Consider the following 14,389-nt stretch of genomic DNA (forward strand, 5'->3'; position numbering starts at 1 on the left):
CGAAAGTTAGACTTTATCCTCTGGATACCACAAAACAAATTTTAGTCAAGAATTGCAGAGATTTTTCCTCTGGCCTGACAGAACACCACTGTCATTGACAGAACCACGTGATCAACATGGTCACAAACCCCTGTTTTCCTAATGAAGCATGTTTCAGCCTTCAGATTTTTAAGCTTTATTTTGAGTGTGTGCCATGACCTTTTTTTTAAGGAAGGTAGTAAAAAACAGTTGCTCATCAGTCAGTGATATTGGAAAGAACAAATTTAAATTACTTGGTTCAAACTGATCCTGATTACTGATGATTGTGTTCATATTTTTTGCCACACACCTGATATCTTTGGCATTTCACATCTTTTCTGCCATGGTCCTGGGTTGTGCGACCCAGTGTTGAGTTTTATGTATCTTTTGTATTCATTTATGCTCTAGCTTAGTTCGTCTAGTTAATTTCTAGGGTGCTGCTTAGCCCTTTGTTTCTTAGTTGTTTATGTCATCTCCTCCTGTACTCAGTCTCCCTGGTTCGTGCATCTACCTGTCATGCGTCATGTCTGTGTGGTTAAGTTCAGGTCACGTCTAATCTCCATGTTTCCTGTTTTACTTTGAAAGTCTGTGTCTAATGTCAGTGTATGTAGTTTCGCTTTCCCTGTCCTGTCATTAGGTCCATGTGTATCAGCTGTTCCCCCTTATGTGTTTCCACTTCCCTTGATCATCCCTTATGTGTATTTAGTCTTTGTGTTTCTTTCAGTCTGTGTCGCGTCATCTGTGTTCCCACCCTCCATGTTTTCACGGCCAGTCTTTGCAGTCATCGTCATAGTTTTCTGAGTCTTTATAGTTTATCACAGTATCAGTTTCCCAGTTTAGTTATAGTTTAGTTTGGTCACGGTATTTCTGCTTTGTTTGAACTCTATGTCATCAGCCATAATAAAGGCTCGCTTTCAGTTTAAGTTCACTCCCGTCTACTCACTTGCGTTCGCACCTGGGTCCACCACACACACCAGCATTTCTTCTCCACAGACCGTGACATTTTCTCTTTTTTAAACATTATTTTTAATTATTATTCTCCTTTCTCCAAAGGTTCTTACCCTCGTCTGTCTCTGAGTTTTAAGCTGAAGAGAAACATTGGTTACTTCATCCTACAGACATACATGCCTTCTATTCTCATCACCATCCTTTCCTGGGTCTCCTTCTGGATCAACTACGATGCCTCTGCTGCCAGAGTGGCTCTAGGTAAGGTTCATAAAACAATAAATAGGCCAATAAAAGGGGAATATGTAGTTGAAAGCTTGCCCAACCTGTGTGCTGGTTGTACTAAATACAAAAATGAAGAGCATGCATCTTACATTCTCTTGTTCATCTTTTCTCATTTTATCTCTAGTTGCTTATTTCCTCGATTTTGTGAACTTTTTGAACTTTACACATAAACCACACTGTTACTGTATCTTTTGCAAGTATTGTGGGTGTTAGTGGGTCAAATATTAATCAAGTATAGGGTTAAATCATAGAACTATAATGATGGTTGACTAGGCTGATTTGTTTCTACTTTTAAACCAGAAACCGTCTGTTCTTTTTTGGGGAGCCGCAATTTCCTCCAGTCATTCTTGATTATGTAAATCCCATGTTGCCTGGGAGATTTGTAACGAGCTACTCTGTGTTTATCAGTGGTTCACTGTCTTCTTTTTACCGAATTCCATTCATTCAGCTTAATCTATATTTCTACCCAACCCCTCCTTTTTGTCAACAAGGCAATTTTGCTGATTGACGACTGGGCTATATGTAGTGGTCCAGGGGAAGGCATGCATGGGATTTAATGAAAAAAGTTAATGTTTTATAATAGAGGCAGGTCAGAGTTGGGAAATGTTTGGCCACATCCTTCGCCATACTAGATTCAGAATCTACTTTATCCTGACCTCCTTTCAGGCATTAAAATGGACTTGTAAGGGCTATGTCACATGATCACTATGTGCAAAAATCTGTTGTTATTGTTAAGCTCTTATCACAACAGCTTGGGAAAATTGTTTGAATCCTATTTTGACCAGTATTAATTTATATTAATTGGCTAGAACTCTTGGGATGCTCTGAAAAAATGTTTCTTAAAGCCTGGATGCAATGACTAGCACAATTTAAATGCTATAAAAATCAAATTAAATATATAAAAAAAGTAAAATAAGTCTATAATGCTGCTCATTTTGAATGTGATACATTAATAATAATAATAATAATGATAATAATAATAATAATAATGGATTGCATTTATATAGTGCTTTTCGAAACCCTCAAAGCGCTTTACAATTCCAATATTGATTCACTCTCACATTCACACACTAGTGGAGGCAAGCTACAGTTGTAGCCACAGCTGCCCTGGGGCAGACTGACAGAAGCGAGGCTGCCATATCGCACCATCAGCCCTTCTGGCCAACACCAGTAGGCAGTAGGTGAAATGTCTTGCCCAAGGACACAACGACCAAAACAGACAGAGCTGGGGATCGAATTGGTAACCTTCCGGTTACAAGATGAGCGTCCCAACCCCCTGAACCACTGGGTTTCCTCACTTGCAAAAATATGAACAGTGTCTAATTTTCAAATTCAAATTCAAATTTTATTTGTCACGTACACAGTCATACACAGTACGATATGTAGTGAAATGCTTGGACAACTGCTCGTGACCTAAAGAAAACAAAAAAGGAAAAGGCTATGAATAAGATAGGAAATAAATATGAAAAATTAAAAAGGGTAAATTTAACTAGGAAGGAATAAAATATAAATTAAGGTTAAAAATGAAATAACTGTACAACACAAATTAGAATGAAGGGTAAATTTAACTGGGAAGAATAAGATAAAATATATAAATTAAAGTTGAAAATAAAATAACTGTACAACAAAATACACAATACACAATATAGAACTATATAAGAATGTATGAAGAAATATAAATATAAATAAATATATACACAATAACAGCAGCTGTACAAGTATTAACCGGAAATGAAGAATATAGTGACCAGTGTTGTGCAAAAACAAAGTCCAGAAAGTCCAGTGTGTGTAAGAACTATATGTGTGGGTCAGTACTGTGTGGTGGTGTGATTGAGAGACCGTATCGCCTGCGGGAAGAAGCTCCTCCTCAGTCTCTCTGTGTTGGTCTTCAGGGAGCGGAATCGCTTTCCTGACCTCAACAGAGAGAACAGTCTGTTGTTGGGATGGCTGAGGTCCTTCACAATCTTCCTGGCCTTGGTCCAGCACCGCCTGCTGTAGATTGAGTGCAGGTCAGGGAGCTCGGAGCGGATGGTGCGCTCAGCTGACCGCACAACCCTCTGTAGAGCTCGTCTGTCCTGCATGGTGCTGTTCCCGAACCAGGTTAAGATGTTTCCCGTCAGGATGCTCTCTATGGTGCAGGAGTAAAAGTTCCTGAGCACCTTGGAGGGCAGTTGGAAGTCTCTCAAGCGTCTGAGGTGGTAGAGACGCTGACGGGCCTTTTTCACCACGGTGTTGATGTGACAGGACCATGACAGGTCCTGCGTGATGTGAACTCCGAGGTATTTGAAGCTGTCCACTCTCTCCACTGGGCACTCGTTGATGACAGGGGTCTGGTAGTTCCTCTCCTGCTTAGTGCTGAAGTCCACTATCAGCTCCTTTGTCTTACTGACGTTTAGAAGGAGGTTGTTCCTCTGGCACCAGTTCTCCAGATTCCTAATCTTCTTCAGGTAGGCCGTCTCGTTGTTATCAGAGATCAGGCCCACCACGACGGTGTCGTCAGCAAACTTGATGATGGTGGTGGAGCTGGTAGTGGCCACACAGTCATATGTGTACAAAGAGTACAGCAGGGGGCTCAGAACACACCCCTGGGGGGCTCCAGTGCTGAGAGTGGTGGAGGCTGAGACATATCCGCCCATCCTTACTGCCTGTGGTCTGCCAGTTAGGAAGTTGGAGATCCACAGACACATAGATGAGCTGAGTCCCAGATGCTCCAGCTTGGTGGTGAGTGTGGAGGGAATTATGGTATTAAATGCAGAGCTGTAGTCTATGAAGAGCATTTTAACATAATTCCCCCTTCTAGTGTCCAAGTGAGTGAGTGATGTGTGGAGGAGATGAGAGATGGCATCGTCTGTGGAACGATTTGGACGGTAAGCAAACTGTAGTGGGTCCAGTGTGTCTGGTAGTGAAGAAATGATGAAGTCTCTGACCAGGCGTTCAAAGCACTTCATCACTACTGAGGTGAGGGCTACAGGGCGATAGTCATTGAGAGAAGCAGGGTGGGGTTTCTTCGGGACAGGAACAATGATGGACTCTTTGAAGCATGTGGGGATCACCGACTGAGATAAAGAGATGTTGAATATCTCAGTGAACACAGGAGCTAGCTGGTATGCGCAGTCTCTTAGGATACGACCTGGGATGCCGTCTGGTCCTGCTGCTTTCCTGGTGTTCACTCTCTTGAAGGCTCTCCTTACTTCATGCTCTGAGATGACGAGCACGTTTCCGGTGCTGGCAGTATCTTCCTGTCTGCAGCCGTTAGCGCCGCTAACACTAGCATTGTTGGAGACCTTAGCTGCAGCCTCGAAGCGAGCATAGAAAGTGTTCAGCTCGTCTGCCAGAGTCACGGCCGCGTTCGTCATACCGGTTGTTGGTGCTTTATAGTCCGTTATTGTCCTTAGTCCCCGCCACAGGCTCCTAGAGTCACTCTGTTGGAGTTGTGACTCTAGTTTCCTCCCGTAGCGCTGCTTCGCCTCTTTCACCGCCCTCCGCACGTTATATGACGCGGCTTTGTACGGGTCCATGTCCCCCGTCATGAGTCCCGTGTTGTAGGCAGCGGTGCGGGATCTCAGAGCGTCGCGGATGGTTTTATCCACCCACGGCTTCTGGTTGGGAAACGTTGTGATAGTCTTTGTCTCCACGGTATCATCCGCTAGTTTCCCGATGAATCCCACAACCGCTTCCGTAAACACGTTGACGTCATCGTCTGAGCTGTTTCTGAACATGCCCCAGTCTGCGTCATCGAGTGCGTCCTGTAACGCGGCCACCGATTGATCCGTCCAGCGCGCGACCTTCCTCTGAACCGGAACTTCCTGTTTCAGCCTTTGTTTGTATTTTGGCATGAGGAAGATGGCGGCGTGATCAGATTTGCCAAACGGGGGGCGGGATTGTGCCTTGTAGCCGTCCTTGACCGTAGTGTAGCAGTGGTCCAGTGTCCTTTCACCCCTGGTGGGGCAGGTGATGTGTTGATAAAAGTTCGGCGCTGCGCGTTTGAGGTTGGCGCTATTAAAGTCCCCCGTCACAATAAGCGCAGCGTCCCGGTGTTGTGTCTGGTGCTGTGTGAGTGCCTCATGCAGCTCGCATAAGGCGGTGACCGTGTCCGCTTGTGGTGGAATATAAACGGCACTTACAATGACCGATGTAAATTCCCGAGGTAGATAAAAAGGACGACACATGATGGACAGTAGTTCCAGATTTGGTGTGCAGGAGCGTGTGAGAGGAACAACGTTCGCACTGTTGCACCAGTTGTTGTTCACCATTAAACACACGCCGCCTCCCCTTGACTTCCCCGAGTCCCGTGTCCTGTCCATGCGGTGAACCGAGAAGAACTCGGCCGGCTGGATGGCGTGGTCCAGCACCGCTGGGTTCAGCCATGTCTCGGTGAAGCAGAGGAGATTGCAGTCCCGAATGTCTCTCTGGAACTTTATCCTGGCCCTGAGGTCGTCAAGCTTGTTCTCCAGTGACTGGACGTTGGCGAGCAGGATGCTAGGCAGAGGTGTGCGGTGTGCACGAGCTCTCAGCCTGTTCCTGACGCCGGCTCGCTTCCCTCTAGGCCGCCGCCGCTTCCCTTTGTTCTCCCTCGAGATCTCACTCGGCCAGCTCGGATCCGGAGTTAAAAACTTCGAATTGTGAGTACATTGTATACCAATAGAAACAAGAGTGTCACTGTCATACCTAATGTACCCAATGGTGATGATTTTGCCGATTTAGAAACGCTGAAAACTAACTTAAAAAACAAAGACAAACAAAGACAAAGAAAAAGTGGTCGGAGCAGTCGTGACGGCAGCCGACCTCACCGACCTCACCGGCGCCATCTTAAAAAATTTTCATGGTATTTTCATTTGAGAGACAGGATATCATGGCCCTACAGAATATTGTAAGGTCATGCCATTTGACCCCTGATCTCAGTTTTACATTTCACATCTTCCTTTCTTTCAGGTTTACCCCAAAATGTGTTAAATCTTTAAAGAAAGTATTGGCAAGAGAAAGAAAATGAACTGCATAGTTAGTTAGAAATATACTGTAGTGTAATATATAATAAAGTTACTCATGACCACTTATATACAGAGTAGTACCCATTGTTTATTACCTACTCCTATATAATGTTTGTGTAATCAAAGTAAACACACGTCGTGCTGCCCTTAACCAATTTTTACTGTACAACAAGTACGTTAAAAACAACAACAAAATTAACTAAATAAATATACACTGAATATGCAGTGTTTGTGTGCACAAACTTGGCCAAACAAAGATAATCCTGATATACAAAACACAATACTACTCCATTAAAATGAAATGAGTGAGCTGCCTCAGCAGAGTTTGCACTTTTATAGTACTTGATGTTATTTTTTGTTGTCGTTCTTATTGTAATTTAATTTAAATGCAGCATTTTAATGGTTGTTAAATTAATGTATTCTAATTTATTTATATGTTACTCACTACTTTAGAAATTTTGTTCCAATTGTTCACTAGAATTGAAATAGTACTGCTGTTTTTTCAATGAATGAGGCATATGTAGGAGGACACGTAAGCACTGTAATTTAACCATTTTAGTAAGTTCTCATATAAGCATTAGAATCTGGCTTCTCTTACCATTTCTCATTTCCTTTATATGAATAGAACAGTGCTAATGTAAGCCCAACACATGTACATCCAAGAGCGAACATTGTGTTAAAAATTACAAAAAAAAGGGAAAAATTGCCATGTAATAACTCTTGCAGGGGTTTGTGTGCCGTGCATAATAAGCAAATTCTCAACACATTGATATGCATAGTCTGACAGTTTGCTTGGGAAGGCTTTGGAAAAACTGTCTTTCTCAATAGGAGTTCTCCACTAATGAACAAGATCAAGGTTGACATTTGAATTTCAAAATACTCCACTTCAGGTTCTTCTTCTAAAGCATATTTTTAAAATCATGGGGCAAACCCTTTACTTTCACTGATCAAGGTCACCTAATCAATCGAATCAGCAGCCAGCATTTGGAGGCATTTCAGCCAATGGTGCACAGCAAGTCACTGAACAAACCGTTGTCCGTCTTGGACAACCCAACACACCAGCTGCATTCCACAAAAAACCAGCAGTGCACATTCTCCCACAGACTTATCCAACCCTGCTGAAACAAAGGACGCTTCTGGAAATCATTCTTTATTTTCTCTATAAAACTCTACAACAGCTTTCCATTTTTCTGATAGGTGAACACAACTGTCAGAACATAAGCTTCCTCACACATTTCTATATTTGTCCCTCTTACTGACATTTTTAAAAAAGAGTACATATTATTGAGTTGCTCTGCTATTTGCAAGAAATCTATTTTCCACAATCTCAGTCTTTTTTCAATTTTATTTCCTTTTATTTGGTCACTATTATTAAGAAAATTTTACACTTCCCAATATTATACAGTAAGGCCTTCACCTTATATGTGAAGGCCTTACTTTCACAACGTTATTAATATTCCTTCCTTCTTGAATTATTGTACTCGTGAGGTTTTTAGAAAAGTTGACTTCTGACTTTGTCATTGAGGTTCAAGGTCACTTAGATTTGAACTCATTTGAGATTATTAGTTGATTCCCGTATGGCATCAATTTGAAAATCCTACATCGCCACATTCATGAGTTATTGCATTGATAAGATTTTCAGAGAAGTATACCTCTGACCTTGACCTTAGACTCACAGGCCGGGACTCAGACTTGTCCAAGATTTGTCGTAGATTTCTCTATGGTATGACTTCTTTCTTGAGTTATCAGATTGACAAGATTTTCTGAAAACTGGACCTCTGACCTTGATCTTGAGGTCAAAGGGCAAAATTGCAGTTTTAAATCTGACTACTGAATTTCTCAATATCTTTTTTTGTGTTTTTTGTGGTTAAGGTATTACCACTGTGCTGACCATGACTACCATTAACACTCACCTGAGAGAAACGCTCCCCAAAATCCCATATGTCAAGGCCATAGATATGTACCTGATGGGCTGCTTCGTCTTTGTTTTCCTGGCTTTGCTGGAGTATGCCCTAGTAAACTACATCTTCTTTGGCCGGGGCCCTCAGCGTCAGAAAAAGGCAGCGGAGAAGACAGCTATGGCCAACAATGAAAAGATGAGAATGGATCCAAACAAGGTAACTATCTAATAGCTTAGCTTGTCCCTGTAGTTTGGTCATCTACCTGCCTACGAGCATTTAGAAAGGACTTGTTGAGTCCAGTATACTCACTGCATTGGTCACTTTGCACAACATAGTTGACATCTTCACACAGCCACATCCATTTATGCTCGCCTGAGGTAAGGTACCCACTACAGTATTCTCGTGAACGATAGGTGTTGGCACTTAGATAATAAGAAGCCAAAACTGGAAGTCAAAAAATTGCTAAGTTTTTTTTTTCCCCACAAAGTCTCATCTTTTCAAACTGCTGCAACATCTCACTTTGTATAGTCTGCAAATCTCTGGCCTTCATCAATAAAATGGTGATAAGAACCAATGTGATCCTTGTGTCTTCAACCCAGCATTGGCAGCAGTAGTACAATGTCCCGGGTTACACAATTGGCAAAAGGGTGGCTTGCAACAGAATTATTGCAACTTGGTGTCAAATTGACGTCAACGTTGTTGTATAATGCTGCTCTGCCACCACAAGAGGACAGGTATAATGGGGCCCTTATTGAGAATTAGTATGGTTTTCAGAAAAATGTTTACATAAACAATTAAAAACTAGAAACATATATTTGAATACATAGGCAAACCACATCTGATGTTTTACCTCTACATGCATGAAAATGCATGAAATCGCATTTACAGTGAAAATGGATTATTCAGATTGTCTAAAGAGTCCAGAATAATAATTAACAACATTCACTGTTAAAGCAGCTTAGTAGGATTGTTGTAGCCCGTGTTTGGAAGCCAAAATGACTCGTGAAAAAGAGGAGGGTCTCGGAGACAGATGGCTTTTCGCCTTGACAAAATGCAAATGATCACCATAACATGGCTGCACCTGGACTGCTGAAATACTCAAGGCAAAATGCCAAAGAAAACCAAATAGAAAAATAACTGCATTTATATCCTTTGACCTATTTCAAAGAGTGCACAGTCTATATAGCAATTTAGGAATTCTGTTCTGTTAACCATTTAGGTTATGTCTACATGGAATTTGAAATGGAAACACTAGAACAGCGGTTCCCAACCTTTTTGCGCCACGGACCGGTTTATGCCCGACAATATTTTCACGGACCGGCCTTTAAGGTGTCGCGGATAAATACAACAAAATAAAACTAGTACCGGTACCGAAAAAAAGAAGATTTATTCATAACACACGTGAAAAGACCCAGGAAAACAGAGTTAACGATAAAAACGATAACAAAATAACGCTGAAAACCGATAAAAAACCCTGAAAACCATACATTTCACACCTGAGCCTCAACTCTCGCGGCCCGGTGCCAAACGACTCACAGACCGGTACCGGTCCGAGGCCCGGGGGTTGGGGACCGCTGCACTAGAAGATAATTATTTCATAAACTGCAAAATGTAACAGTAACAATTTTTTTTAATCCAGTCCATCAACTGAACCACCGCAATATTGTTTTGTTTGAATGTGCTTGCAGTGGCTGGTGGGGAATGTAGTTGGCAGAGATGACACGCTGTATGCAAGAATGAAACAACGTGATATGGATGGCCATGAGTCATTGTGGGAACCAATCTTTGTGGATGATGCAGCAATTGGACTTGATCAAAAAAATAAGGTATCTGAAAATGATGTGCAGGTGATTTCAAATGAGTTTTGTGCTAATGTCAATGCCAATGTCTCAAAAATAAACCCAACACTACATAAACTTGAATCTAACAAACTTTACTCTTTTACTGGGCAGATGGACCCACATGAAAACATCCTTTTGGGCACCCTGGATATTAAGAACGATATGGGTGTTTCAGAGCTGGCTCTGGGTCTCAATGACCCACGGAATACCATGTTGACATATGACAGCTCAGCCCTACAGTATCGCAAAGCAGGGCTGGCCAGGCACAATTTTGGCCGAAATGCATTGGAGCGTCACATGACTCAAAAGAAAAGCAGACTACGGAGGCGTGCTTCACAGCTAAAAATCACCATCCCTGACTTGTCTGATGTAAACTCTATTGACAAATGGTCACGGATGATCTTTCCAACTGTATTTTCTTTCTTTAATGTTGTTTACTGGCTTTATTACGTTAATTAGGATAAAAAAAAATGTTTTTAATAAAAAGGACATTCATGAGGGCAAGACCAAACAGCAAATATGTTGCTAATTTTGTCTTTGTGTCTTGTTTGTTTTCTATCCATGTGATCTTGTAATTGCTAGACTGAATCGGTAAATTACGGACTGGATCTGTCATAACTTGGAAAAGAACATTTGCTGGCTTACACGTGAAAACCTTACACTAGAGATTACAAACATAAGGTGCCTGTTCCTGAGTATTTGTTTAACATTTTATGTATTATGGGATGTGTGGATCTTTCCGTTATTTAAAATGTTTGCGTTTCTTATGTTTTTATTACTTTAGATTTAAACTAAACAGTAATTGCCAAACTGTTATATAAATGAGATATGAATGGATAAGCTGACACTTTATAATGACCATTTACTTTTACCGATACTAATTCAAAGTACTTGAAGCAAGTTTCAGGTTAATAGGGCTTTCTGTCTCAATTATATCAAAATGTCATGTTTATATGGGACACGGGGGCCTGAAATATACTTTTTTAGGATTTTGTTATTTGAAAAATCATTGAAAATGGGGAAATTACCAAAACATTCCAGATTGATTGAGTAAGAGTTGCATGTTAAAAGAAAATACAGTGAGTTTATTATGATTGTTGGGTGCTATCCACTGTGTCAGACAGCTAAGGGAACAAACAATATTATTCCTGTTATTCACTTAAATGAGATTTATTTTAACAGATGCATGACAAATTAAAGGATAATCCAACATATAATCTATTAAGATGGTGCTGGGCCACCATGTGTCACAAAAATCAATTCAGTGCATTTTCACATTCATTCCCCAATTTTGTGGAACTCTGCTGAAGAGATGGAAAATTAATCCAAAACATATTCTCTTAGTTGTATTCTAATGTAATAACCAAAATCTCTGTTTGGTTTATTGGTTGGTAGGTTTTTGGACCACCTTCCCACAAAATGCCACTATCGGCAAAACAAAGCCACCGGTTCTCCCCACTTGCTCACTTCAGTGATCAGTGACTTCATTGTTTTTCCTTTAATTTGTTTCTTATCTGTTTATCGTTGTTACATGGGTTTGCTTTAAATTGCTTGATGATATAATGATTGTTTCTTCGTCTCTTGTTTTGTACAAAAAAAAAACAGTCAGTGAAATTAAATGGGTGCCTGTGTTCGATGGAAAGAATAGAATTCATAAATATACAAGCATTATGTCATTATAGTAGCAACTGACACCACGATTTGAATATTTATTTTGACTTTTTTGTTTCTCTGTTTCTTTGACTCAAATGTGTTTATTTATTCATCTTAATCCCAAGCTAGACTTGTATACTATATATGGGTATAAAATTACCATGTATTGTTTTTACATTGAAAAATATGTTGACAATCACAAAATATACAGCTGTCAATACACAATGAATTTAGAACAATGACAAAATACTTGCTAACAGTACTGCCCAGAAGGTGGAATTTATGTGGAACAATAGTTCTTCTAACATCTGGTGCTCATGGGAGTGTTTTAAGAGAAACCTTATTGATCTTTTTACACTATATATTTCAATTTAAAACAAACCTAGGGCAGCGATACACCAGTTCCAAAGTCCCTTTCCTGTAGCTCTATACTATTTAGATCATCAAATTGCTCTGTTAAAAAACAAAAACAAAACTAGAGGTAAAAAAAAAAAAAAGAGTAGCAAAGCCTCACATGTGAAATTGTACCTACATAAACATTGTTAAATATAGTGGAAGAGGGGAAAGCTAACTTCAGATATTTACCTAAAACACAATCTTGCGCATATTGCTGAAGTCCTCTGGAGTGATATTCATTTTGAGTCTTAAGGCATGAGTGAATACTCTAAGCATTAATATGTTAATGTTTAATCAAAGTGTGGCCAAGAACAGTTATGACCCACTGCATGCTCTGTGTAGAAGTAAATCTTTTTTTTTTTCTAATTACCCAAATATTCACTCAGTTTTTGTGTTTAATTCATTTCACAAATACATATACATAATGTTTACAGGTTTATTAAAAAAATGTCTTAATAGTTACTTGTGGTGTTATTAAAAATACAATTTTCTTTTCTAGAAATAATTTACTTAACCATTATAGTCACTCTCCAACAGCTCACAAACAAGTTAGACACACTGTGCAGATTCAAGTGAGCTTTCAGCTCTGGTATTTATATATGTTAATTATCAAAATAGTCAATTTCACACTGCTTTCTTAAGATTGAAAACTGTGCATTGTAAGTGAAATATTGTATTTTTGTTCAATGGTTATGGTGATTATGTCACAAAATTTGTCGTCTTTGTTGTTTTAATATAGCTTTCTATCTCTCTCTCTCTTGCTCTCTTTTTGGGTCACTTTTAGAGGGATCTACTAGAAAATGATTGTTGGTGTGAATCTCTGAGGAGTTCAACAAAAAATTTGGGAACATGTTCCAAAAGCATATTTATATATGTATATAGCAAACATATATATTGTTAATCAGAAATTGAAACATATTAATACATATTAATAAATACTTAAGAACTTTCTACACAACAAAAAAAAAAACAAAAAAGATTTTCAATAGCATTTATATTGTAACATGGAAAGAGAGAATGCAAAAGCAGATGTAATGTAAATAATCTATTCAACAATGTCACTTGATCACTTTGATCTTATGCTATTAATCGGAGAATAAGTATTTGTTTTTGCCAAAATGTAAACATGTCTTGATGAATGTAGTTGATGTTCCTTTGCAGGGTGTTTTTGCTATAATGTTTCAGCAAATGTATACGAGATTTTTGTACCAATAATTAGCTAAACACAGCTTAGTCCACACCACCACTAACACAAAAACACACAAATACAAAAGGTCATGTGATTAAGAGGCTAATAATACCTTGTATCAGACCAAAAGTCAAACATCTCAGGTCAGCACAGTTCACACTATTAACAACACCGACTACAATATACTTGTACTTAAAAAAAAAAGAAAAAGAAAAAAGAAAAAAAAGCGGCTTGGTGCATTTGTTTTATCTGTTCTCCCTGTAATTTATTTCCCTTCTCCTGTTTAATATAATGCTCATGATACAGTACAGTACACAGTAACTATATTAAAAGTATGGTACAGTATTTGACCATAACCACAATCTAGACATGGCTAGTATTTAAAAAAAAAAATACAATAATAAACAAAGTTATTCTATCCACATCAGCTGTAGACATATAAAGATAACTCAGATTTTAAAAACAAATCTTAATAATAGTGCTGTAACACATGATGTATCTGAGTATGAGTGTGGGAAGTGGGTGCATGTTGGCCAGATAGCAATGCATTTCCAAAGCACAGTTTGGATGTGTGTTTGTACTTCACAGCACTTTTTTGTTTCATATATTTTTATACTTCTATATTCCAATGTAAAAATGGCAAAACCCATTTTTCTCTAAACCTTGTAAAACAAGTTTGAGCATTTTTCATATTTATACAATGCTTATTGGTTGCATTGCCCCTTAGGGATAGTGAAAATGTAATGATTTGTATGATAACGAAATCCTGTCAAGATACCTTGTTTAAAATTTAATTCATATAAAATACATGGTTGTAAATGGTTTGAAAATGTTTTTTTTTCTTAATTCCTGGAAAGTTAAGGTTTTTGGAAATTCTAGATTCTATTTAGGAGAATCTGGAACGAATGACATCTTAAAAGCCTAAATGACACATCTTTCTGGCTGAGTATGTCTGCACACAGTCACAGAAGAAGCCTTAGCCTCCTGCTGCCCTGGACCTCTTTCCAAGCAGCATCAATCCTACTCACTCTCAACACCCTCCACCTTGGAAAACCCTTGTATATGGCACTCATAAGAACATAGCTGCACATTTTTGAAAGACAAGCTCTGTAAAAATTATGTCTTTTCTTGGGAAGTGAAATTATTTCCCTGATAATAAATATTATATACAGT

General features: G+C 39.2%; 1 protein-coding gene across 1 annotated transcript in view; it reads left to right on the forward strand.

Moving 5' to 3' along the window:
- Nucleotides 1-13,643, forward strand: part of gabrb2b (gamma-aminobutyric acid type A receptor subunit beta2b) — a 66,821-nt gene extending 53,178 nt beyond the window's left edge. The window contains exons 7-10 of the mRNA XM_085470728.1: nucleotides 1,072-1,224; nucleotides 8,109-8,353; nucleotides 9,826-9,963; nucleotides 10,090-13,643. Of these exons, the coding sequence (XP_085326854.1) occupies nucleotides 1,072-1,224; nucleotides 8,109-8,353; nucleotides 9,826-9,963; nucleotides 10,090-10,437 (884 nt within the window). The 3' untranslated portion in view covers nucleotides 10,438-13,643. The remainder of the gene's footprint in view (nucleotides 1-1,071; nucleotides 1,225-8,108; nucleotides 8,354-9,825; nucleotides 9,964-10,089) is intronic.
- The last annotated feature ends 746 nt before the right edge of the window (nucleotides 13,644-14,389 follow it).

The sequence above is a fragment of the Copadichromis virginalis genome, linkage group LG10, assembly GCF_057382275.1.
Source record: "Copadichromis virginalis isolate Kocher_CV1m ecotype Utaka linkage group LG10, C_Virginalis_male_GT1.1, whole genome shotgun sequence".
NCBI classification, from domain to species: domain Eukaryota; kingdom Metazoa; phylum Chordata; class Actinopteri; order Cichliformes; family Cichlidae; genus Copadichromis; species Copadichromis virginalis.